We start from the raw sequence: 26,705 nt of genomic DNA, 5'->3' as shown, positions 1-26,705 counted from the left end.
TGTCTGCTGGGGAGTTGCTGAATGGTGTTCATGCCTTTCACTGGAGCAGCAAAGAGATAAAAGCCACTCCAAATACTGGAGCACTGCCAGGTTCTCAGGACTCTCCAGAATTTTGAATCACAAAGCTGCTTTATCAGATTCTTTTATTCCCCTTGTCTTTGCTGACACAGCAAAGATGAAACCTATGGCTCAAAAGCAACCTGGAGTAGAGCGGGGGAAGAGGAGACCCAGCAAAGCCTTCCCAAGAGCAAGATCTCTCACCTCACCACAGGCCAAGGCACTCCAGCTGCCCAGCCCAGGCAAGCTGAGAGGAATTTGATTTTCAAGGTATTCAAGCCCCTTCAGAAAACCAGAGGGCTGGGCTGCTCACAGGGATTTGGGAAGCATGTTTAGGTCACAGCCCTGTTTACTGGGAGTAAGCACAGGAGAGCAGGGAGAGTGGGAAGAGCCCCAGAGCATCACAAATGAGCTGTTCTGGTGGAGGGGGACTGGAGGCATCACACTGGAGCAGAACTGCCAGCACAAAGGATTGTGAGGAATAACGTGAAATTACACTTCTGGATTTGTGAGAGCTAAATACAAAGTAACATGGAAAATGTTTATCAGAGTCCAGAGTAAAAAAAAAAAAAAAAAAAAAAAGCAAGCAGAGGAAACAAAAACCAGGCTAGGAATGGAGAAAAAGCAAACAAATTGCAGACTCTACAAATTAGTCTTATGACAAGAGATCTGACATACACACTCTGAGTAGGTTTTTTATCAAGCTTAAAAATGGCACATGCACATTATTCCTCTTGAGAATCAAGCATACTGTAATTTCAAACCTTAATTCACCACTGTATTACTCCAGTTTTATCCTAAACCAAGTGAAAACAAGCTGCCCTTGATTATTTGCTGCAACTAGAGAGTCTGATTTGTTTCTTTTTCCCCTCTTCTCCCTCTGCCTTGGGAAATTCTATTGAAAAACACTTAAAAAAATAATCCATGATTACCTGATACTGCCACAGAAGGAACACTTGGCTCTCCATAGCCAAACTCGTTGACAGCCACCACCCGAAATTCATAGGTGACTCCTTGTCTGAGTTTGTCCAGGCCCACTGTGTAGGAGGTGGCGCTGCGAGGGATGTCCTTCACGAACATATCCCAGAGTCCTTCATCTAGGAGAGCAGCAAGGAGAGAAATGGCATCAGCTGTGTGCCCTGGCATTACCTGCTCAGTGAGAGAGGTTGTCACCAGTGGTGTGCTGGAGCCACAGGCAGGGACACACTCACCTGGAGGCTGCCCTGTGGTGCACACAAATGTCAGAATGCCCTGTGAGCCCCATCTGTGAACGCATTAATTCAGAACGGGAGCTTTTCATAGCCCAGATGGAAGAGGTCTCTAAAATCAGCAGCAGCACCCACACAGACCTGAGCTGGCTGGAGCAGCTGCCACTCCCCCCTGCTTGGGTAAGGTCACCCATCAGCACATCTGTCATTCAACGGGTCAGGTAAACCCAAAGCAACATTAATGAGTCCTAATCACAGAGATTTTGTTCGCCTTTTACAATGCAAAATTTGCTTTGTTGTTGAAGCACTCAAGTGAGTCTTGGACTAATATAAATCCTGGGAGGCTCTGGGGTGCCAGGGGACTGGTGTCACAGGAGTGCTGCTTGCTCCATGACAGCAACAGTGATGTGTCCTTTGCATGGCACAGAGCTGGTGCTGCACTCTGTGCTCTGCAGTTTTAAACAGAAATGAGTTTTGTTTATTTTTATAAAGCTGTTGAAGTTGTTGAAGCACAATGCCATTCTGATGGGAGTGTTTCAGTAGGGTAATCTTGGCTCTCCACAGCCATAATGCCATTAATCCTGATTCACATCCTGACCAGGCACCATCCCCATCCCTGACCCACACCTGTAACCTCACATTCACTTGACTACAGTGGAATGAACTTCCAAGAAGGTGGATGCTGGTACCAGGAGCAACAAAAGCAGCTATAATTAAAAATACCACTCAAAAATTTTGAGGGCAAGAATCAAACATTAATCTGACTGATTAACTTCCCAGTAAAAATTGGTGCCCAGCACTTCTGCTGAGGAAATGGAGTCTCTGTCTACACGTGGGGCCAAACTCTCAGCTCGCCTACCCAGTGTAGCTCTCAAAGACCTGACCTCACAAGCATTGGGCTTTTACTTTTAGCTATCAAAGCTGTTCCAACAATATCTATTTTTCTCTCCATGTCCCACAGCATAGGATGATAACCTCTCCACAGATACGACTTCAGTGTGGGAGCTGCTTGCTTTGAAAGACAGTCGTCTGCACTGCGCGCTCGACAGCAGCAGGACTTCTGTAGCTCGAGGTGTTATCAAGGTAACAATAAAGCAGGAGCCAGCACTGTTACCCTCAGTGACTCGTTCTGCTGCTGCAGTGTGAGGCAGGAATTTGTTCTCATTTGCTTTGCCTTTACCTGAGTGTAACCTAATTGGAATCACTGCAGCGATTCCAGAACTGTGCTGGTGTAACGGAGCAAGATCTGGCCCTCAGCCTGCTCCTGTGCCACAGGGAATAGCAGCAAAGATGGATTGATTAACACTGCAGGTGCATTTCCATGTGAATGTTTTAGCTTTGGCACCAGTATATATTGGCTTGGTGATTTGCACCACGCTGCACGTCTGGTGACACGCACAATGAGTAACAGCCCCAAACTGCAGCTTTTCTGGTCAGGAGGATTGGCAGTCTCAGCAGATGCAAAAAGCAGGCTGGAATGTTATTGTTTCAGCTGCATTTGAGAAACACCAAAGAACAATAAAAACAGGCAATTTTCCTGTCATGCTTAAAACTCGGACCAATACATTATTCAACAGCATGATCAGACTGTAATGAAGTTATCATAATGTACCATTGTTATGTATTAGCTGGGTATTACAATGGCTATAAAACAAGAGATAAAATATTGACTTCCCTTTTACAGGGCAATAGAAGCCGAGATTATTTCTACCACATAAAGTTACAATGTAATAAAAAGGGAGTTCGGGATTTAGTTTCTCTGAAGAGGGTGGAGTGAGGGATGCATTTTCAAAGTTGGATTGTTGCAGCCACCAATACTCAGAAGATGCATCTCACGACTATAAAATATTGCCATATTCGCTAGAATTGCCTAAGCTTTCATAAACACATTTGTAAACAGCAATAAGAGAATTTGAGCCCATTGTGAATTGTCTGAAAAGCAATTTGTTTGCATTCAAAGCCACTTAAATAGGGGAAGAAAAAGCAACAATAAAAGTGAATGTTCAGCACTCATTACAACAAACACAACCGTTCAGACACACACTTTCTCACTCATTTTCTCAAACCTATCAGGGTGCACAGTGCAGAAAACCCAGCAGACCAAGAAGTGTAAATTTAAGTGCTTTGTGAAGCTTGCAGTAAGTTGGGAAAGCCACCCCTGAGAGGTCAGCATTGCATTTCCTCCTCTCTGCCCCCTTGGCTATGGTGGTGATGGTGTGGGGCAGCAAAGGATGCTGGTGGATGTTTCTTCAGAGGTATTTCTGTCTCACAGGGACTCAGAGATGCTCTGGCTGGTGGCCACGTAGTCACTGGCCCATCTCCCTTTCATTCACTGAGAAAATCTTTGTCAAAACTTTGATTTTTTTCCCCTGGGGTAGGACTGTCAGAGCTGAGTTAATGGTTGGACTCGATGACCTTGGAGGTCTTTTCAAACCTTAATGATTCTAAAATGGGACCCAGCTCATTATCCCTGGGGTCCCAGAGGTGCTGATGCAGCTACAGTGGACAGATGTCCTACATCTTCCCCACTGACCCCTAAGCACAGCACAGCCTGTGGCTTCCCTAGCCCTGACCAGCAAGATTTTTAATTCCAGAGCCTCAAATAATTTATCTTATACCCACCTGGAACATCCAGACTGCTCTTTGTAAACAATGATCACAATCAGATATATCCGAACTAAAAAATCACTTTGTTCCAGTAGTGAACTTTGAGATTAAATATTGAACACACACTTGTGAATTCCTTCACTGCACCTCTCCCCCCATCCTCAAAACCAGGTATGCTCTAAATGTTAGAAGTTCAGCTGAAAGAGAATTCATTAGAAGGTCACCTGTGATAGCAGAGACTGGCCTTTCAGTTCAGTAGGAAATCCTTAGTGTACCATACACAGCATTTTCTGCTCAGTTTAGTGAGGAAAGATGCACATGTTGTGACTGGGACATCAGCTGGGTATTAACTCTTAGAAACCACTGGGAAGAGCAAGTTTGCAACACTTAACAGGGCTCAGGTGCAGGGCTCAGAGGGACATCCCCAGGGAGGCTGCCCTTGCTTTTTCTTTTCAGTCACATCAGTCCCCATCTTCACTGGGCACTCAGCCTCTTAAACATGTGATGGAGAAGTGAGTGCTCCTCAAAAAAATAAAGATTTTTTTTTGCTCCTTGTACCTGTCAGTTTGCTCTGCCCCATCCTAACTCCTGCTGATGGGAGATTTACTCTTCAACCTCCCAGCCTCGATACCTCTGTCCCATCTGAGCTTGAGGGCCAGTCACAGGGAGAGGATCTGAGTGACAGGGGAAGGTGAAGCCACCTCTGCCCCAACGCCGTGTCCAGCCTATGTTGGAGAGGAGCTGCTCTGCTCCCGTGGGCCAGCCTGGCATCACAGGCCATTAATCAGGGTCTCCACGCTAAATAAAGCTGTCACTCAGCGAGGGAGGCTCCCAGCTCCGCTAAATCCAGCCACTGACAACCCAGGACATGGAGAGCTGTCAGTTATCTGGGTTTTAAACACCAGTCCCCTCTCAGAGCAGGAGAGCTGGGCCATAAAGCTCTCTTCTAATTACACATTAGAAGGTTTATGAGGGGAGAAGCTGCTGAGAGTTAAGGCCCGGCTGAATGCCACTGGTGTTCCTCCTACAGAGGACACAATTAAAATGTGGCTGTGTTTGTCAGAGGCAAAGGGCTGGATTATCATGCAAAGCAGTGGAAGGACAAGAATGGGAAGTGAAGGCTGACAAACTGTCAGGGCCGGTGTGTCGCTCGCCAGCAGAAGTGAAAAAGGCCCCATGGCAGATGCCGGGGATGCAGCTGCACCCTTCACTTTGAATTTACTGACTTCTGCTGGTTCGTGTCCATGTTTGACACTGCGCTCCCTCATTTGGTTAAAAATAAATAGAAAAGGAAGAAAACAGAAAAACACCACTCAAGACACCAGAAAGGGAACTAAAGTGAGAGCTGCCCTCAGGGCGTGGGAAGCAAAACCCAGCATTTATGAGGTAGACAATTCCCACTCCAAGTAGATGGGTTCTTTCCCTAAATGTCTGTTGCCTTCATGGAACTCATCATCTTGAAAGCTGGAGAGGGACTTTTTACAAGGGCACGGAGTGACAGGACAAGCGGGAATGGTTTCAAACTGCCAGAGGGCAGGGATAGATGGGATATCCGGGAGAAATTCCTCCCCGAGGGTGGTGAGGCTCTGGTACAGGTTGTCCAGAGAAGCTCTGGCTGCCCATTCCCTGAAAGTGTTCAAGGCAAGGCTGGATGGGGCTTGGAGCCACCAGGTCTAATAGCAAGTGTCCCTGCCCATGGCAGGGGGATGGAACTGGCTGATCTTTAAGGTGCCTTCCAATCCAGACCATTCCATTTAGGTGCAATTCTCTTCCAGTTGCCTGACATCATCCCCTGCTTGGCAAAAGCACACAAAGTCCAAAGTTGTGGTGGAGAGAGGAAGCAGAAAAGGAAATCTCCCTCTACTTGTCCTGGGTCAGGGAGGCTCTTTCTGAGGTGGCAGCAGCCAGGAAGATATGTCACTTATGCTCATGGCTTAGTGTGGACATGGCAGAGTTTGGTTTATGGTTGGACTTGATGACCTGAAGGGTCTTTTCAATCGAAATGATTCTGTGAGGCAGATTGACCCAACAGCTACACAGCTGCTCTGCACAGGCCAATCCATGGATGGAGGTCTCATGGAACAGCTCCACATCCAGGGGCACTCCTGGCCTGTGGATCCCCAGGGTGTTTCACAAACACCTCCCTTGCAGATGGGGGTCACTGGGAAGGCAGCTCTGGGTGAGACTGCTGGGAATGCACAGGCCACATGGTCACCACTAAGCACAGTGACAGGAACCTTTGGGTGGGACCTGGAGCTGGGAAAAGAGGGGTGAAGCCAGCTTCTCCACTCGTCCCAGCAGCACTGGGAACCTTAACATCGCCGTGCCATTTGTCTTTTGCTCTGTATGTAAAAGCTGAGGGCACAATCTATTCCCCATTCCTCACCCAGCCCAGCTGATGTCTGGGGAGCACTTACAGTGGCAGAGACAGAGCCTGCTTAATTGCATTTCTTGTAATGCACAAGGAGCTAAACTGGAATCCGTTTCTCTAAGGACAGAGAAGTTGAAGGAAAAGAAAAACTCCTCTGTTTCTGTAATGTTGTCCTCTAGCACAGATCACTCTGGAAAAAATATTGGTTTGCCTGCTTCATCCCTGTGTGTGAGAGTACTCAAAATGCAGAGGAGGTACTGAGCCTGGTCACCTTCCATAAAGCCAGCAGAGAAACAGGGAAATCAAATGAGCAGTCTCAGCTGCCTGCTGCCACCATTGCTAAACCCAGCAGGGCAGAGGAGCCCTGGGAGACACAGCAGGGCTCCGAAAAATTCAAAGGGAAGTGACAAAAGGGAGTAGGGTTTGCCATTTCTGACAGAAAGCCGTCCTCCTACTCTGATGGAAGAGTCTTGGCAGGGAGCTACAGCAGGGAAAATGAGATGATACAGCATTTAACGTTTGGGGTAATGAGGCCTGTAAAAGATGACACTTGAGATGTGAAACACTAAGGTAGTGGTATTGCATTTAAATATTGGCAACAAGCTAAAGCTTTTCATCTGTCTGCTCAACGCCCCCTTTTTTGACCTCAGAAGGATAAATATCTTTTCCTTTCTTGATTTTATGTGAGGAGCACAAGTCAACGGCTCTCTTCTTGGAACAACTCCTCCTTAAAAACAAAGATTGCTCCAATCCACACTCTACTGCCTGTATAAATCAACATGCAAAAGCAAATTTTTAGAATGATATTAAAACAGGAGCTGCTCTGAATGACCAGCCCTGAGAGGAAGAATTAGTTCCCTGCTTTTGTTAAGCTCGTAATTCAGATTTCAGACTCTTCTGTGCAGAGATGAGGAAGAAAAGCAGCACAGAGAGGAAGCCGACACTTGGGTGGAATAAGCAAATCTTCCAATTAGTCTGTCTCCTCTCCTGGATCACATTTCACGCTTCCTACAGCTGCAACCAGAACGAAGGATGAGAATCCAGCATACAAATGCCTAGTTCATTTGCTACAGCAGCATGAATAGGATTAAAATAATCTGAAGAGGAATTAAATGCCTCAACAGTCAGGTTGCAAGAGTGGGAGAATAAGACCTCTTGTGTGTGTTTCCAGGATCAGTGGAGTGGGGCCAGCAGAAGTGACCCAGGGTTAATGCAGCTCAGACCTGCCTTGGAGGGACTATTTTTTTCCTACTCAAAAGGAATGGGCCCCAAATCCTACATCCTTAGCTATGAGCTGTGAAATGTTTGTTCACATCCAACGGGGAGTCGAGTGGATGAGCTTCCAATGTCACCACTCACATGAGCTGGATTTCCAAACGTGCAGACAATCTGTACATGGGCTGCAGGTTTTCCCCTAAAAAACTCTGACTCACGGAAAACCTGTCTGGGGGAAATGTAAGCTGGTAAGTTATTTTAAATGAACAAGTTTGGTTTAACTTGCTAACAATGCTGTTCAAATAAGAAAATATTTTCTACCTCTGAAGAAATAAGGACAGAACTCAAAAAGCTGATGTAGGTGAAATAGAAGCACAGCAGTGCCATGCCTCTAACTGAAAGCAAACTTGATCACTCTGAGAAACCCCAGTGCTTTCAGAAGGTATGTATTTCCCTTGCTTTTATTTTGGCAGCAATTGTCAAGTTAAATGACAGAAATAAGAAAGAATTTTTAGGATTAGAGCAGAGCCTCACTTCAGAGCAAATTCTATCAGATGCAGGTATGGAAACTTGCACCTTCAGAGATAACCTCAATAATTTTCTTACTGGTCTGGTTAAATGTAATTAAAATCATTGGTTTTAAATGCAACCTCACATTCAATACACAAACAAGTTTCTTGATCAAATCAAACAGATAAGCATTCATTTAATCAATATATAATCAAACAATGTGCAAGCACCTGGAAGTGAAAAAGAAAGAACCAGCAGCCAAGATGGTTATGTCAAGTATACATCATGTCTAATTTCCTTCTGTGACAGAGTAGCAGACCTTGTCAATAGAGAAGAAAGAGCAGACATCATATATCCTGACTTCAGCAAAGCTTTTGACTTGGTGACATTCAAACACGGCCTGCGTGGAACAAGGAGCTGGCGGAGGTATCACCAGCTGAAAACTGTACCCAGAGAGGGGTTATCAACATCCCCTGTCAGAGTGGAGGGAAGTTATCAAGGGAGACTACACAGAGGCCTGGCAGCACTCACTGGCTTTCCTTAATGACTAAGTTCCCAGGAAATCTGTGCTTTTTGAATTTGCAAGGGGTACCAAGCTGCAATCAGGCTGGAGCACGCACTGACTTAAAATTACCTTGTCTAAATGGGGCAACATTCTGGAAAAAAAGCAGAGAACAGCTTCACTAAGATGCAAATCCCAGAAGCAAAGGAGCTCTGGGAAAGCACCAAGAAAAACTGTGGTGATGTGGTGATTCCTTCCCCCTGCCTCAATGCTCCCCTGCAGAACAAATGGGGGAAGAAATGTGTATGTGCTGCTGAAGCCCTGGCCCTATTATTAACATTAAAACAGTAATTAGCTGCTGTGCTCTGCTGCAGAAGGAGACAGATTTCTATCTGTGGTTCTCAAAATACAGCTCACAAATACTTATTAGTCCTTGCTCCTGAAAGACGCTGTAAGCATTTAAATGAGTTTTAATTATTAACTATATTAGTTCATCTGTTGGATGATTTTCCAGTGATGTAGCACAGTGAAAGCCAGAGTAGTTGGGGTAATTTTCTGTGACTACTCCTAAAGAGGAGAAAATATGCCAAACCACATAATAAACCAGTAACATCTTAATACTGGCTGGAAACACGTTCTCTCACAAAATCCCATTACCTTGCTGGGATGACAAACAACCTCTCCACTTCAGCAGGGGCTGAAGGAAGGGAACTGATGGCATCAAACTCCCCACATTTCCTGGGGCTTACCTGAGGGTCGTGCCTCTATAATGTAGCCAGTTGTGGGTTTTTCTCCTGAATCTCCCTCAGTCCATTGCAGTGTCAGCCCAGAAGCAGATTTTGTCACCAGGATTTCCTGAGGGGAGCCAGGAGACCCTGAAGGAGGAAAAGAGAGTAGCAAATGAAGGTGGCATTAAACTGCAGCACGAATTGCTTCTGCTGAGAGAGAAAATTTATCTTGCAGTGTTGGTCAACAAATATGCAACATAAACCAGCTCTATGGGCTACTGACCTGATTTTTTCACTAGCTCCAGTACCAGCAGTTACATATCAATGGGGTTTACAGGTCATAGGATCACAGAATATCCTGAGTTGGAAGGGACCCACTAGGATCATCAAAGTCCAACTCATGGCCCTACAGGGGATAAACCCCCAAGAATAAGGGGGGGTTACACCTTCTGTGTTAAGAAGGCAAGAGAAAAAGGACTCTCATTTTATCCATTGTCACTGTAATTTCTCATTTCAGAGGTGAAACCAGACTGTGAGGTTCATGGAGAGATTCATGGGGACATGGCTTGGGAAGATGCCATGGCCACGTTAGAAAGGATTCCTCATCTACACTTGGTTTGTGGTGTGGTATGAGAATTAGACTGTGGGAGTGGGAAACAAAAATCAGAGCTGTGGCCACTGCACCAATGCTCTGTGACTTACCTGACAGGCTGGTATCATTGGAGGACATTTACCTTGTTGGATTATCTGTTTATCAAAGTCACTGATCAAATAAGAAAACCAGCTCTGGTACAGGCACTGAACCAGGCAGGGAACGCTGCCCTGCAGCTGCTCTTGACACAGCAGGAAATCCACAGATCTCTCCCTCTGCAGAAGCCAACGTGTCAGGAGAGAACAATTGTAAATTCTTTCTGGTTTTGCATCCAGGAATCTCTGCTGGTTTCGGCAGCTACTCCAGTTCTGCCTCCCACTGCAGAGCAGTACAGTCAGAATTATGCACTGCGCTGTCAGGCTGCAGCCTGGAAATCCCTGGCTGGCCTGTTTGCATTATGATTTATTTATAGTGTTTTGTTTATTCACATTGAACTTCTAGGTTTCAGGAAAAAAAGGAAACGTGTTTTTCATGGCAGTTGTGAAATGCACTGAATCACGTCCCATGACTCAGCTTCTCCTTGGAGCTGGAAATTCATGTGAAGCCCTGAGTGCACCATTCCCTGCTGGTGCCCTGTGTTTGTAGAAGTGATCTGTGATTTGTGATTTACTTTTATAGTCCCCCTCACCTTCTGCTGGCCCAGCTGTGATGTTGGCTTGCAGTTCAGGTCCATAGGCAATGGTTCGGGCTTGCACTCGGAATAAATAGGTCATGCCCTTGGTGAGGTCCCGGACCTTCAGCCAGCGCTGCCAGTTCCCCTTAATGTCCACAGTCACCACCTTGCTCACCCCTGGAACAGCCACACAGATAAAAAAATAAGAAGGAGTTTCAGTGCAAAAATAGAAATCAAGTGGAGCATATTACATCTAGATGGTAACTAAAATCATCTAATAGTTTGCTAAGAAAGTATTTCTTACAATTAGCAGGAGTTTAAGTAGTGATAATAGGCAATTTTCAGCACTGATAAGTATAATTAGAGTTTAAGCTTGATAAGTGGGTACTGACAAGGAAAAAACCTTACAACACATCTGGGAAATTACCAAGAGACTACATGTAACCTCAGTAATTATTCTGGGAAGAAAGGAGGAGGTAAACGAAGAGGAGTGCACATTCCAGATTGCTTCCCAGACAAGCATTTCTCTGTTGCTGCTTCCAAATAACCTCCAACATGGTCTGGGGGAGGAACCAGGGACAAGGTATGTTCCATTCATCTCATCCTGCCATATCCACCATCCCCAGGTGGATGCAGAGTGAAGGATGTGCAGCTCACCAAACCTTGGGGCAACAAATGCCGTGGCAAGAGGGGATGCAACCAAAGCATTGCAAGCTTAAACAAGGCTGGAGCTGTGACTTGTGTTTCACTCTTCTCACTCTCTCAGAATTTTTCTTACAAGGATCAGTTAAAATCAGAGTTGTTCCCTTCACCAAGGTTCATGGCTAGGTTCACCTTTAGGTTCTCAATGCTGCATAAAGGACAGAGGGGCAATGAGTGGTTTGAAAACAAAAAGTCTGGCTTTCACTGAAATTTGATAGAAGTAAGTCAACCAAAAGAATTTGATTTATAAAAGATTTTACCAAATAAAAATGTCAAATTTAGAGAATCTTTCTGGTGGTTTTTTTGGGTCTGTATATATACATGACACATTTCAAACCAAGAAGGTAGGAAGTAGGAGAAGGTTCTTCCTGCTATAAATGGCTGCTTGCTAGTTTATCTTTCCAAAAACTGCAGAAGGAAGATGTTTTCAATCCAGATGTTTATTTTATGCAAATCCAGATGATACTTTCAGTTTTAATCACTTAAATAAAGAGTAATGTCTAAGCAATTTCTGTTCAAAATTTTCTTCCAGATACAATTTATAACTCAGGGCCTCTCTCCTTGGCTAACAAGGATGCAGTAAAAGTGCTCCCTCCTTCCACAGGTGAACTATTTCATTTCTCTGAGACAAATCAGGAGGCATTTGTCATTTTCAAGTTATGTTCCAAAAAGAAAAAAAAAAAAAAAAAACAAAACCAAAAAACTGTTGAAAAAGGCTCTGGGGCAATCTTGTTGTCTATTACTGTGTAAAACATAACAGTGTAAAGCTTAAACAATAAAAGGTCAAGCAGGGATAAGACTGTGCTAAAGAACAGATTGCTGCTGGAAACCTTGGAAAAATGGGCAGGTGACTGGTGGCTGGTGAGTGGGAAGGCAAAAGGTGCCACTATGGGAGGACGCTCAGCCAAAAATCAAGGATGGATGGAAAGTCAAAATATGAATGAGAAGCTCCAAGAGGATCCAGCCCATCCAGGTTGGTGCACTGCAGTGCTCACATGGAGGAATGTGGGTTCTGGTCCCATATGGACTATTTATTTAAGAGCTGGACTTGATGATCCATGTGGGTCACTCCCAACTTGGAATATTTGTTGAATCTGTGAAAATGATGGTGTCAAGGAAGGGATTATTTTCCATGGCAGGAGAATAAATATGTTTGCTGAAAGAAAAATGCTGGCACAAGAGCAAATGGTGGCTAAAGACTGGAAAATAAATGTAGGCATTTTGTATCTGAGGAAGAGCCCTCCATAACCTTCCTGCTCACATCAGAAACCCTCCAGAGGGGAAGGAGAGACAAGCTGACAAGGGGCAGCACAGGCAGAGGTGGGGAAGAGAGGAAAAGACAACAAAGGTTCTGAAGGATGTTAAGTCAAATACATGCAGAGAAAACATGATTTGACACTTCCATATTTTCAGGGGGAAAAAATGTATTCTTGAACATTGTGTAGGAATGAAGAAAAGGGAGGAAATGCCCAACCAGCCTGAACCTCCTATATACCCTGTGCACATTTCTTGGTCAGAATCAGAAATGCTTCCGTATTAGCTCTTTGTGCTCAGACCTGCCAGCCATAAAGGCTGACAGTGCTTTTATTCTGGTGTTCTCAATCCTGAGTTTAACTTTCTCTGTGCATGAGACATGGATATTCAGACAATATAGATCATTATTCCTTACAGGAGAAGCAAATACAAGTGATTGATATCCTTATTTCTTTGGAAAAGTGTTTAAAATGGATTGGCAATGGCTGAAATTACTCTCCTTGCTGTCATGCTGCCAAAGCTGGACATCCTATTGAACTATTGGCAATCTACCAGGAATATAAAAATATTAATAAAGCCATCCACAAACTATGTCATCTTTTCTAATTCACCTTTGGAATGAATTTACATTTGTTTTCAGAGAAACTGCCAAATCCTTCTCTGTTGCTGTTCTGGCAAATTAATGAAACGTTTGTGTCCTGCACATTGTTGTGGTTTAACTGAACTCTGGTGCTGGGTTAAAAATGCTGCCTGAAAACTCCGTGTGAAGAGACACAGCCACGTCTCTGTCCTGTCACAGCAGAGGTGCTGCCAGTGATGACCAGCACATCTGATGCCTGGGCAATCTCTGTGATAACAGAAGTGACACATGATGTGATAAGCAACACAAATGTGCCTGACAAGTATTCTGGGATGGAGCCGACTCAGCAGTTTCAAAGGCAAAGTGTGGAGACAATCAGGCACTCCCAGGCTGAGCTTCCTCTTCGCCCAGACCAGGTAATGATGGCTGTAAAATGACTTTTCAAATCACACAGCCTATAGTTTGTGCAAGAAAATGAGAGAAGACAAGACAAAAGCTATATTCCACAATATTATGGCTCACTGAAGCATTTTGGCAAAAGTGGAATTGTTTTATTTACCCTTTGCCACCTGGTTTCTCTTGGAAAACAGCAGAGAGTGAGTAGGAAATTGGGCAGAGATGAAAGGTCCTACAGCACCATTGTGTCATTTCCCCATGAATATGTATGATCAGAGGTCTTTCTTACCCTGGACAGGAGCCAGAGGCTCGTAGACAACTCGATAACCCTGCAGGACTCCATTTGCTGCTGTTGGCTCGCCCCAAGACACATTGAGGGTAGTGCAGGTGATTTCAGAGAAGGCCAGGAAGCTGGGAGCACTGGGTGCTGAAAGGATTGCACACAGATTGAATTGCAGCAGCAGGAGTCAATCTAATATACATATATATTATAAAACATTGCTTTATTTGCCCAGCCTAAATCTAAAGGAAATAAGCTGAGAATGGGATTTGTCAGTTGTATCCAAATGTCCCGTAATCAGTCAGAAACGCAGCCTGTCCTGAAAATACAGCCAGTCAGCTGCAAAACTGAACCTCCACAGCAAACAGGGAGAGAGGGCATGGAAGGGATTGGCCCCCAGAAGGGTGCAGTGGGAGCCACCTCCCCTTCACAGCCACCACCCAAGGCATTGCCTTCACCCTGTGCCAGAGCACTCCCAGCACATCCAGCATAGGGACTGCTCAGCCTGACTGGGAGGCTGCTGATCCAGCTTAAAAAAAAAGAACAGCGAGGAATTCTAAAAAGCATGCTAATTGTTTCCCAGGACCATCAGGACAACTTCCAGGCACTGGAGATGAGCTCCTTCTGATTTCCAGGTGTGGTAGCAGAAACCAGAAACAAAGCCACAGACTGTTTCCTTCTGGACCAACTTAATTTAGGGACTGGCCCTTCTGCCACTCCGTTCTCATTTCAGCCGTATCCCTCCCTTTCCTCACACTCCACTTATTTGATCCTTTTTTTTTTTTTCCACTTTCAGGACCGCTGCAATGCAAATGCAAAGAGCACTGCCCTCCTGCATGCCCCATTTCCCCTGGCTGTGCCCAGGTGAGCAGGACCCGGTCCCGTACCCGCCTGGTGCGTCCTGCCCTGGGCGGGGCTGCTGCGGGGGCCGTCCCCGGCCGCGTTGAAGGCGGAGATGCAGACCAGGTACCGCGTGTGGCTCGTCAGGTTCTTGAGCCGCACGCTTGTCTCAGGGAGGAAAAGGACCTTCACCTTCTCCGTGTCGTTCAGGGTGTCGCTCTCCCAGTAATAAATCTGTTGGCACAGCGAGACAGGATCCCAGCATTATTAAGGTTGGAAAAGCCCTCTACGGTCATGAGTCCAACCATCAACCCCCAGGTTTGCCACTAAACCATGTTCCCAAGTCCCATATCCACTCGCCTTCAGAACACTTCAAGGCTTGGTGATTCTACCACCTCCCTGGGCAGCCTGCTCCCATGCCTGACCACGCTTTCTGTGATGAAATTTTTCCTAATATCTAATTGGAACCTCCCCTGGCACAGCTGGAGGGCATTCCCTTCATCCTGTCATGTGTTGTACTATATCCTACACCTAGAAAGTATTTGGCCACCGCAGCTACAAAACAACCAGAAAGACAGTGTAGCCTTGCCCTGGACTCCTCCATTAGTTGAGATATTCAGTTTTTTTAGCACAAATATTTTCCTTAGCAAATTCCCCTGAGTCCAGTGGCCACGTAGCTGAGTACATCACTCAAAAACAGAGCAAGAGCTGAAGAATATGGCTTAATGACAACAGGTATGAGCTTCCAGGGTTCACTGAGGAGAGGTCAGTTTAAACACTCCCTGCAATGCAAGCTGCCTGTCAGCACTGGCATCCTGACACACTGTGATGGTCCATAACTCCCCTCTGCACACACAGCACTCACACCACTGGTGTTCACAGCACAGCCAGGAAAATGCCCTCCTGAAGAGGGTAACAAAGATTCTCCCTACAGTTCCTTGGGGTGGTTGTCCCCCTTCTTCCATTACATAATTTTTACCCTGATGCTATAAAATTAGCCTTCGGAGAAGTTGTTTCCAAGCGGGAAATTGGTGCCAGCCCTACTTATTGGACAGGCCTGGCAGTGAGAGCATTACAACAGGCCAAAGCAAGCCAGAGAGCTGAGGGAACAAGCCAAGGCAAGGCTCCACCTTGACTCTCTAAGCCAAGCTGCTGAAGCCATCTATATACGTACAAAAGGGAAAGGACAGGGATTGATATATAAGGATGCTCGTTACTGCCAAGAAGGGATGCCAGATTATTCACATTGGCTTGGCTTTCCTTCACTTATGGATCTAAATTCATGGAGAGAGGCAGAGCCAGACACTGAACCCAAGCCAAGCTCCAGTGTTTGTAGACTTGCCCATTCCCACTCTCTGAGGGTCCATTCTCATGCTGGAGATGCTGAGCAGCGTGTCTCCGCAACGTGCTCATCTCCTGCAAACCAAACGCAATTAATACTCTGATTTAATTTTGTTAAAGTTAAGGAAATGAAGCAATGCTTCCAAAATCTGACCTGGCTCAGACTTCCAGCTGGGAGAAAGTTCTGCTCTTCCTAAAGGCTTGTAGCATTTGATGGAGGGAAAGCTCAGTTAATTTTCTTCAATACATTTCTTGCTCCTGGCTCTTGTGTAGCTGTGTTGCTTTTTGGAGCAGATATGTTGCCTGCCTAACTGGAGCAGCCTCCTTATCTGCATCCCCTGTTTCCCCCATGCACTCCTTCTCCATAAATAATGACACAGTCTCCCTTTTCTCTCCTCCCCCTTCCCAATCTCATTCTCTTTCTTTTGGTTTTGGGACTTGCTGCTGTTCCCTACTGCAGCCTGAGCACTGCTCTAATTTGCCTTATGTGGTGAGGGCAACTGCGCTTTGTAGAGCTCTCTCACAAGTAAATAGCAATGCCAAGCAAGATAAATGGAAACAGTAGAAATGGGAGGATTGCCTTGTAGCCTTGGATGATCCCGTTCTGGCTGTCGGCAGGAGGGGGGTCCCAGGTGAGCTCCAGCTGGCTTGCAGAAAGGGAATTGACTTGGATGTTCTGTGGGGCCAGCGCCGGTGCTAGGGAGGAAGGAGGACAGAAGAATTAACAGTGACAAGCAGAATTAGCTTATAGCCAGTTTTTTCATTTGCAGGAGGACCCAGGACAGACTCTGTTTATGCCACAAGTCACCAACAAGCCAGCCTTGGGGTATCTGCATCATTGGGATGTCTCGGCACAAGAGGAGTGGGGAGCAGCTGAGCATTGGGATGTGGTTGTGCTCTGCTCCACGCAGGCTGGCTTAGACACTGAATCAACTCAATCCTGCCAGCAGCTTTGAAAAAGAAAGGAAAATTTTGCCTTGGTGCCCTGGTAGTTTGGGGCTCACCTTTGGCAATGGACAGTGCTCCTCATCAACTGTTCCTGGTGAGCAAGGCAGCCCCTGCCACCATCAGCCCAGAAGCTACTCAGCAGCAAGACTTTGGGTTAAAATACTGCCTAAAATTACCCCCAAACCCAGTCAGCTGCTAATCAATGCATTAATATTTTATGTATAACAGAATGACTTTTAGTTTGCTACTGTGACTTTTTGTTAGCTCCACTTTGATTACACCTCCACATGCACACACTGGCCCTCTTTGGCTCCTGATGGCATCTCTTCTTTGCATTGTGCTGTGCTAGAAAACCAATCTTTGAGTGCTTCTGGGTCACTCTATCCCTTCCCTTTGTCAGGATCCCACTTGGTGCAGGTGGATTTTCCTCCCCAGTAGCTACTGAGGACACTCTGTTCTCCTGACCTGCTGTCTGAGCCCCTGGCAGGTTTTAACAAAACAGCTCCTGTTCTGTTCACAGAAAAGGTGGTGAAGTGTGTCCTGGTCAAACTGCAGAAGTGGGGAAAGAAAGGCAGGACAAAAGCTCCACTTCTCCTTTCTCTGTGTTCACAGAGCCATAGCCTTCTGCCAGACCCCTTGAGAAAGTTCTCTTTTCTCTCTGCCCCTTTCTGGGCCATAAATAGAAGTGATAAAATATTCACCGCTTGCACTGGATAGCGCCGGTTAGCTGCTCCTCTGGAGACTTCTTTCTTAAGAGAGAATGACCTTCATAAGTCACACTTTTCTACCAATACTCCCTCCCCCCAGAGTTATAAAATAAAAAAGTAATTAACACCCACTCAGCCTGACACCAACTATTTATTTTGTTCTAACTGTGTGGTTTCCATATTATCACTGCCCACCCTGCCGTTAATGGAAATGTTAATAACCAGCGCCAGGTTGTTGTGACAGATGCTTGGGCTCATTATCAGAAATTCTTATTTACCGCTCCATTAAACGACAGAATCGCACAAAAAAACAATTCAATCAAAACTAACTGGAGGAATTTTAACAGCCACATTAATAATCCAAAACATAAATAAAGTTAATGTCTTTTGCATGTTTGCCATCGGCAACTCTATTGCAAAATTATTGCTATACAATTAAAACGTGAAAGGTAAAATTGAAAATAGCCTTTATCCCAGGGCTCGGTTAAAACTATTTATTTATTGTGGTTTTTTTTTTGTTTCCTTTCTGGCTGGATGGCGAATACATGAGGTGACAGTGACCATCAGTAAACCCCAGCTTGGTCACAAGGGTGCACTTGTCTGATTATTGCCCTGCCTTCTGTGCTCATTGCTTGGCTGGATGCCCTCAGTGCAAGGGAGTGCTGTTAGGGACCAAAAACCTCAAGATTTTGAAAATTTCACAGCACAAACCATAGCATGAGGCCAAACTGATCACAGAGAGCAAAGCTGAAAACACATCCCGGAGATCTGCCAGGATGACACGCTCAGAGAAACAGGAACATGTACAATCACAGAGGAAAAGGGGTCCCTTTAGCAGTGTATTTCCTTTCTAAGGAGTGACACAGCTGTCTGTCCCGAGCTGACAGCTTCACAGTGCTCTCAACACCCAGGTCTGCAGCAGCACCTACAAGAGCATTTTTCTTTGGATGCCATGTGGCAGCCAGGAACAAATACTGCTTCTGAGACACGACCATCAGAGGAGACGGCGTGTACAACTCACTGCCAGAAAACCACTGCTTTTCCTCACCCCCTTCATGCAGCACATCTAAGAAACACAGTGGTTAAAACCTGCCAGTGATAACTCTGCACCGACACACTCGCTGCTGGAGCCGCACTTTTGCTGGCGCGGCGGAGGAAAATTTGACGGGAGGAATGAAAAAAAAAGTGTGGAAAAAGACATTTCTCTTCACTACTCCAGAGCCTCCACAAGATGAAAATTGTTTGGTTTTGTGCCCTGTGAGTCTGTCCCTCTGTTCAACTTTCAAAGGCTGATGTGCCCCTCCTCCTCGAAGCACAGATTTCTTGTTGACAGAGAGGGACAGCAGAAGAGTGCTGCTGACGCTTGATGTGGCTCTGTGCGAGAGCACGTTCTGTTAAGGGCGAAGTGAAACACTTCAAAAAGAAGGAAACACATCTCTGAAGACCCCACCTGTTTGTAACCCCAAACCATTCCCTGAATATATGGATAGCCTGTGCCAATAAAAGCAAGTGCATTGTAAAGGTGAATTCAAAAGGCTTTTTACCTTCTAGGAATGCACTTCAAGATTACTGAGCTCGGAATTTTTCATGGCTGTTGAAAACTCAAATACATAAAAAGCAAGGTTAGAGCTGCATACCTCACACTGCTTTAGGTGTTAGCGACATTATCAACTATAACAGGAGTGACACAGACCCCCGAGGGTCCAAACACAGCTCTTGGCAGGTAGAAAGCATTTCACTTTCCCTGAAAAAAAAAATTGTGTACTCATTAAGTTGAATTCTGTGCACGTATCCTGCCTTGGAATCTCATGCAGATATTTGTAAACATTTCTTATCTGATTTCAATTTACCTTTGAGATTGTCTCCTTGAAACTCTCTCTCAGCCAAAATCTAAGGAGAAAGACTGAGCAGGTTGTGTAGTAATTAGTAACAAATAGTAACAGATATGGGCTGGGCTGCTGTTGGCAGGATCACGTAAAGACAGCAAATCTATCCAGAAACGTGGCGAGACTGTCAAAATGAGCCCGTAAATAAAGTTACACATCTAAATCCACACTTGAACATATCACTGCCCTCATTTCCCAGCTGCACTGAGCAGCCTCTGCTCTCACTGCAGGCAATTTGAGCTTGCAAATGCTTCTAACCTTTAAAGAGAAGGTGCTTTAAATCCCCAGTGGCCTCCCTGCTCCAGAGCTCTGTGCTTTGCAGAAGGTTCACCTCACTCTTCTCACTTGGGATATTTGTTCTCTGGGTTGTGTGGCACCCAGAGCTTTCCATCAATATGGAGCTACTATTCCTTTTCCCAGTGACAATTGCCACATGCTCTGTGGCACAGGTAGGTTACAAATCCTTCTGATTCATTGGGCAAACTTGATAACTGGTTTTGTGAAGCATTCCTCACTGCTCTTACATCTGCTCCAGTTTCTGGGCAGCAGAGGATTTCTCCTCTACTGGTTTTCTAATTGTTTCTGCAGTGGCAGTGTCACTGGCAGGACACTCACAGACAAGTTTGGGACAAGATTTCAGGCTACTCACATGCCATTTAAGTAAAGATTCAGGCCAAATATGAACAGAAATATGCAGTGAAAGAGACTGAAGAATTTCCTGTGCATCAGCTTGATCCCAAACAATCCCAAGCAAATTTCTGTTTTGTAAAGACCACTGATCCTCTTCTATCTAGCAAGTGTTTCCCCCAAGTTCTTCAAAGCATGACTTGGAGAACATGCCTGCCTTTATTCCCTGGTAGTCAATATGTTTGCATTTTGGTGTTAGCACCTAGAGGCCAGAATCTCATTGCACAATGTGCTGCATAAACACAGAACAAAGACACAGCTCCAGGCCCTCAAATCCTCTAATCTGTCTCCACATTACAATGGAGGGGTGGTTGCAGCATATTCTGAGTATCAGCTGTAATTTTCCCTACCTAGTGATTAACAACAAGGGAGAAGGAACAGCAGTATTCAGTTCAGTCTGTGCTGATGGTGAAATCTTGCACACCAGAGCTTTCAAAGTTTACACACTGATTCCTGGCACACACAGTCATGGAAAATAGGGCTAAAAGGGTTTGGAGAGGACTCAGACGTCCTCCTCCTGGGTCACACTGGGATCAGCTTGCTGGTCAGATTTTCATGTAATCTCAATCAATGATTTCTTTCCGGATTGTGCTGTAATTCCCACACAAACCCTGCCAGCACCTCACTACTTTAACAGCTCTTTAAATAGGGGTTTGTGTAACACCCATACTTTAAAAATAAAAATAAACAAAATAGGTATGTCTATAATAGAATACTAACAAAATAACTCTTGTATTATTCTTTTTGATGCCTAACCCAAACCATCCTCACTATATGGAAGTTATATCTCTGCAGTGACATGGAGATTGTTGCTTCTTCAGCTGCAGCCACTGCCTTCAAGTCACAGTGTAGATAAGCAATAGTTTAGTGGAGTCTAAAGCCAAACACAACACAACAAACAGAAGGTCACCAGATAAAGCAGTGATCAGCAGAACAGGCAAAGTGGGGTTTTCCTGCAGTACAGGCTTAGAGAAGAAATGTGAGGATGGTACCTCCCAGGAATGACCAAAAAGGTGGATCTGCAGATGTCTGCAGTCACTCCTTGCATGAAGGAAAAGTGGCATGACAGAAGAATATTGGGCCAAAAATAAACAGTGTTTATTGGCCATTTTCTTACAGAGTCTGGGAGAGAGTGATGGGAGGAAGGGAGCTTCCCTGAGCAGCAGAGCCTGGTGCCATCAGGAATGCTGCGTGAGTGATGCTGATTAGCTCAATAACAATTAGTCAGTTGTGCTTCAAAACCAGCTACTGCGAAGCTGCTTTCCACTGTGACAGAGCAGCACAAGCTATATTTAGGATGTAAAACACACTTCCCACTAATTTCTGCCTGTTTTGGGCTGGGCTTCATCTCGTGATGGAAGTCGGAGCTTTTTCCAAGGGCTGCGCTTTTTGTGCTTACTCAGATGTGTTTCAGAGGCACTAAGAGAGGCAGAGCCACATTCCAGGGATGTGGCTCTTAACCCCTCCAACACACTCCATTTGCTATTTGGGCCCGAGTGCTCCTGCCCTCTTACTGAGCAATTTGGCACCAACGCTGCCTGCTGGGCTTGTGACACCCTGAGACATGAAATGAGTCTCAGCAAAGGAGCAATCTGACCTCCCCATCGTTGAGATGTTCAACTGGATGGGGGAGGAGGCTAAAACAGCTATAAAAGCCAGGTTTTAGTTGGGAATACTCCTTTCCAAGGGATGCTGATGTATGTGTTGATTTACACGATGGCATAGAACAGTAGAAGAGAAATTGAAACATCTCCTCATGTACCAGTGGAAGCAAACACAAGAAGAACTTGAAAAACATCTCTCTCACCTTCATGACTGCTGGAAGATAGAGCAAAAATGGAAAAAATAAACGTAGAATAGAAAGACAAAAAATAGAAAAACTATTTTAGTGGAGACGAAAGGGTGAAGAGGAGAAAGAGAACAGCTGTCAGGATGAGAACTCTGGGAGTCTGGAACACCTGCAGGTGTTTTACTCTGTGCCATCTTGCCTGGGTAGGCAAACACTTGGCTCTCCTCTGTATACCACATTTAGTACAGTAGCTGTGTTTTGCCACATCAATTTTTTAAGGGTATTAAAGTAATGAAGAAACATAAATTAAAGCAGCTGCAAATGATCCCCAAATGTAACATCCCCAGCTTCTATGCTTAGCACTGGGAAGCTTCCCAATGTTGGCACAGGTATCTTCAGCACCTGCAGAGATACAGGAGGGAGGTGGGGGTGGAGGGAGGGAGAGATGACATTCCTGCAAACTGAATTCCTGGAAACTGAAATGAAACAAGGACTAGAAGTGGAGTCTCATTTCCACAGACACAGGTCTAGGGGCTCACCTGCCAGTGCCCTTTTTGAACTGAGGAGCCATTCTCATCCTGTTCCTCACCAATTCTCCCAGTGATGGTGAAAACGCTGTTGCTGTGATCCCTAATCTTCTAAAGGGGGTTTGGATTTCCTACGTGAGTGAGCCATGTGCAATCTGGGAATTTCATGGGGCAGACATGATCTGGGTGGTTAGAACCATGGCAAACCTCACAGAGCAGTGCTGAGAAAGAGCCTACAAACAAAAATTACACATTTTTCTTTTGCTGAATTCCAGAGTTCTACTTAGCAAACACAATCCTAGAACTGGCTATCACATTGCATACTGAGATTATCCATCAAGGAAGTGAGAGAGCCCGGCCCAAAAACAAAACCCTCACAGAACTGTCAGACTGCCTCTGGAAAGGGTGTACAGGTGGTTAAAACAAGAAGTGGGAGGAATAATAAAATGAGCTTTTCCCTCTATTTCTTTCATGTCAGTAAGGGTATGATCACACACAGGCAGGCAGCAGAGATGGGCCATGAGCAGGAACAGCAAGAGCCTGACAGGATTTGGTATGAACCTGCAAGCTAAAACCCCCTCTCTCTTACATCCATGCAAATCAGGGATGGCTCCTGCAGCTCCCTCTCCCTCACATCCGTGCACTTGGGGGTTTTCCCCATTGAAGAGCAGAAACAGTTGTGTAAGGAGAGCAGTGCCAGCTCTGATGAGTGCAGGATTCACCCCCAGGAGGTGCTGAAGGTTGTTCAAGGGATGGTGAGGAGCTGCTGCGTGTCTGATCCTCTCTTGTGTGCACTGGGAGCAGTACAGGAGGGGAAAGCACTGCCCTCCACTCTCTTACAAGTCTACCCATTAGAGAAGCAAAATTACCAATTTCAGATTATTTCCCCACACTTTCCAGGACCCAAAATTCCTCCTCCTCTATTTGTAGTCAAGTTCTGCTTATCATAATTTGTTAATGCCACATTTGAATATTGAATACATTTGAATCTTGAATACCACGAGATCATGGCAGCTGACAAAAGCACCCACTTCACATCTACTAACAGCAATGGCAGCACCTACTAAAGTCCAATCCTTCTGCTTCACTGCAGCCAAGAGAGCATATCAAATAATCTCCCCTGGGTTTGCCATCTACCAAATGTCAAAAGCTATATCAGAAAAAAGTCAAAGGGCACAGGTGAGATCTGCCCCTGGAATAACCTTTCGCTGTGGCTTTAATGCCAGTTTGGGTAGCTGACCCCCATGAAGAATTAATTTAGAATTTACAGATTGCAATGGTCAGGGAACCCCAGGGAGCCCACAGAAGACTGTGTTCTTGTGCTCCTGGGGACAGAAAGATTACATTTAAATTTTCTTGACTCTCAGTGAGAGTTTTCTCTTTCTTTCTTTCTTTTTCATCCCTGAGATCATCACTACAGTTTCACACCCCCTTTCCATCTCAGCGCCTGGACTGCTGCAGCTAAGATATTTTACATGATTGCTAATTCATATTTTCTTAAGAAAAAATTGCAACTTTTCTGTTTCAGTCTACAACAGGCAACCTGAAAAGCCTCCAGTTCTGTGATTGACGACGGATACAGCAAACAGATGTCAGAGAAGTAAACCAACTGTGTTTCTCCACAGCTGGCTTCACAGCAAAGCTGTACAGAGGAGGCAAAGCCACGGGAGTTGAGACCCATATGAAAATACTTACAGCACAAATTTTGCTCACAAGTCCCAGGATGACTGCAAGCAAGCAGAGCAGAACTGCACAATTAGTCAAAATAGGAATTTGGCTGCAAATATAACCCTTTAGTCAAAAGCACTCCAACTCCAGCCTGTGTCTGCAGGAACATGAGTTATCAGCCAGGGGCTTCCCCACTTCTTTACCAGGGCAATTTCTGGTTACTGTGCTCATGTTTTTTGAAAGGAAGGTTAATTCCTCTGCTTTTAATGGGGTAGCTGTGCTGTTAGCTCAGGAAAGCTCTGCATCCACGGTCAGGCTTCTCCCCCCTCTGCTCTGTGCAGGGATGTCCCAGCTCTGGGCTCTCACAGCCCATGGAGCACTGCAGCAGAACAGCTCATTTGTCCTTCCCCTCCCACAACTGCAGCACAAAGCCACGAGCTCTCATGATGAATTTGGGCACGGGGGCCTGCCCGTCTCGGGCTACAGTCGGCACCAAAAAATCAGCATCAAATGGTTGGGGTTGTGAGTTCATCATCAGAGCAAAACGCTGCCTGGCAATCACGGCCCAGCGCTCCCGGCCCTGCCACAGCCAGCGACCAGCGCATCAAAAACCGCGGATATTTTTGCTAGGACAGAAACATCTTTCCTACACTGAGACGTGATAAAAAGAGGCAATTAGACCCGAGCTAAGCAGGAGCTGCCGCACTACATAAAGCATTGTGCTGTACCAAAGGCTGCTGATGACCAATATTAACAACTTAATGAGCTGTTAATGAGGCGCGCGTTCGGCTTTTACTTGCAGCATGAAAACATTGCAAATCATTTTAGGGAGCTTTGGACTGTCAATGGAGAATTAAAGATGTCAAATAAGCCCATCAAATCTATGTCTCAATCTGGACGCTGCTTTCCAGTGCATTCGCTTAAAATTCCTTCTCCTGTATGGTAGAATAACTTGCTTTGACAGCACTACGACTCTCAGACTTTGCTTCCTTCTGCCTTGACATTAGATTTCGGTCTCCAGAGAGCTGCAGGGATGTCTTTTTGACATGTTGACATTAAGGACACTTCTTCCACAGACTCACACTGGCACGGTTACTTTCTGTCTTGCCATTGTAAGAGTACTACTGAGCTGAGCTACCAAATCTGGAAGTCTAATTAGCAAAACCTTCACATCATCTGTAAACAGATTAAGAATATAAAATTACCCTTAAAAAATAGCCAGTTTGAGTAGGAAAGGGAGCCAAGCCTTACAGAGAAAATTAATTTCCATAACTCCCCAGCATTGTAACAATACCAGTAGCACACAAGCAGTGACTAATGCTCTAATGTGGGCACACTTTAGTTTGTTATTTTTTACAGCCCTGCAGGATTAAAACCCACAGCCAAATGCTATCAACATTCCTGCTACCTCCAGTGGAGCTGCATTGAGGGGAACAACAAATCCAAATTGGACTTGCTGCAGACAAGCCCTTAGTTGAGCCCCTGTACATAGAGTGAACCTGGAGAAGTTTAAAATCCACCAAGAAACACTGATGGGATGTGCCCAGTGGCCAATCCTGCTCTCAGAAATGGGATGCTGTTGGGATACAGGTGAATTGAATTCCAAGAGAAACTGGAAAGATGTTACTTTCCCAGACCAAGCAGGAAATGTCTCACCACTTTTTTTTTTTTTTTTTTTTCCTTTCATCTTCCTACAGTTTGCCTTTCTTGCTCTGCTCTGACTTTACTCTGTCTTTTAGCACATTGTTGGAGAACACGGCTTGCATCTTTAGCTCCAAGCTGAGAGAAGACCTTCTTCCTTGGAGAGAAAGACACTGGGGACAGGATGGCAACCCCGTGTCACTCCTGGAGCAAGGCATTCTCAGAATGACAGGGTAAAGCTCATCCAGAACCGAGCATCACATTGAAACAACTCCACAGGTTCTTTAAATTCAAAGGCGAGGGGAAAAGGACAACCAGTTTCAAGCACCCTGCCATCCCCCAAAGGAACCTCTTGCTGATGTCCAGAGGTGTCAGCAATTACAAGGCAAACACCCTTTTATTTCAAAGGCTTGTTGCTCTTAAAGTGCCAAAGTTGCCCTTTGTTTAAAGTTTTAGCACATGAAACCAATAATTCATTTACCATTCTATTTCCCAATAGCTTCCCTCCATCCCCTTTTGTTTATCGAGGGAAGATACTGTCCCCTAGGCTGACAGGTTTTAGACTACTGCAATGTGAAATGGCCATGATAATCCTTCTCCTCCCTTCTCCAGTGGCATCTGGGATGGCACTGCCCACCCAGCTCTTGCAGCTGTGCCAGCAGCAGCGTGCTGCTATCTGCACAGGCACAGCCAGCCCACGTGTCCCACTGAGACAGGAGAGAGCAGCCACGGCCGCGGCAGGGTGGAGGCTGCCAGCTCGGATGTGCTGCAATCTTGGCATTCCTCTCCGAGCCTGATACCAAGGAGGCACAGGGGACTCCACACAGCATCTCCTCTGCTGTTTGGGGCAGGGGAGGAGATGAAGCTGCTGTGCTGTAAGAGAAAGGGGGGCCCAGGCAGCGCTGAGGGACCCCCTTCTCCAGAAAGGGACTGAGGTGACACCACCGGGGGGAATCTGGAGTGCACACATGAAAGAGTGAGGCCTGAAGGAAGAGA

At 45.6% G+C, this 26,705-nt stretch overlaps 1 protein-coding gene across 1 annotated transcript in view; it reads right to left on the bottom strand.

The window, feature by feature from the left end:
- SDK1 (sidekick cell adhesion molecule 1) overlaps positions 1-26,705 on the bottom strand; it is a 383,801-nt gene that overhangs the window by 17,048 nt on the left and 340,048 nt on the right. The window contains exons 36-41 of the mRNA XM_053957811.1: positions 16,437-16,552; positions 14,563-14,749; positions 13,685-13,822; positions 10,479-10,640; positions 9,220-9,345; positions 990-1,154 (exon numbers count right to left, since the gene is read on the bottom strand). Of these exons, the coding sequence (XP_053813786.1) occupies positions 990-1,154; positions 9,220-9,345; positions 10,479-10,640; positions 13,685-13,822; positions 14,563-14,749; positions 16,437-16,552 (894 nt within the window). The remainder of the gene's footprint in view (positions 1-989; positions 1,155-9,219; positions 9,346-10,478; positions 10,641-13,684; positions 13,823-14,562; positions 14,750-16,436; positions 16,553-26,705) is intronic.

The sequence above is a fragment of the Vidua chalybeata genome, chromosome 16 (assembly GCF_026979565.1).
Source record: "Vidua chalybeata isolate OUT-0048 chromosome 16, bVidCha1 merged haplotype, whole genome shotgun sequence".
NCBI classification, from domain to species: Eukaryota; Metazoa; Chordata; class Aves; order Passeriformes; family Viduidae; genus Vidua; species Vidua chalybeata.
Note: the sequence above shows the minus strand (reverse complement) of the source record. Positions and strands in the feature narration are given on the sequence as shown.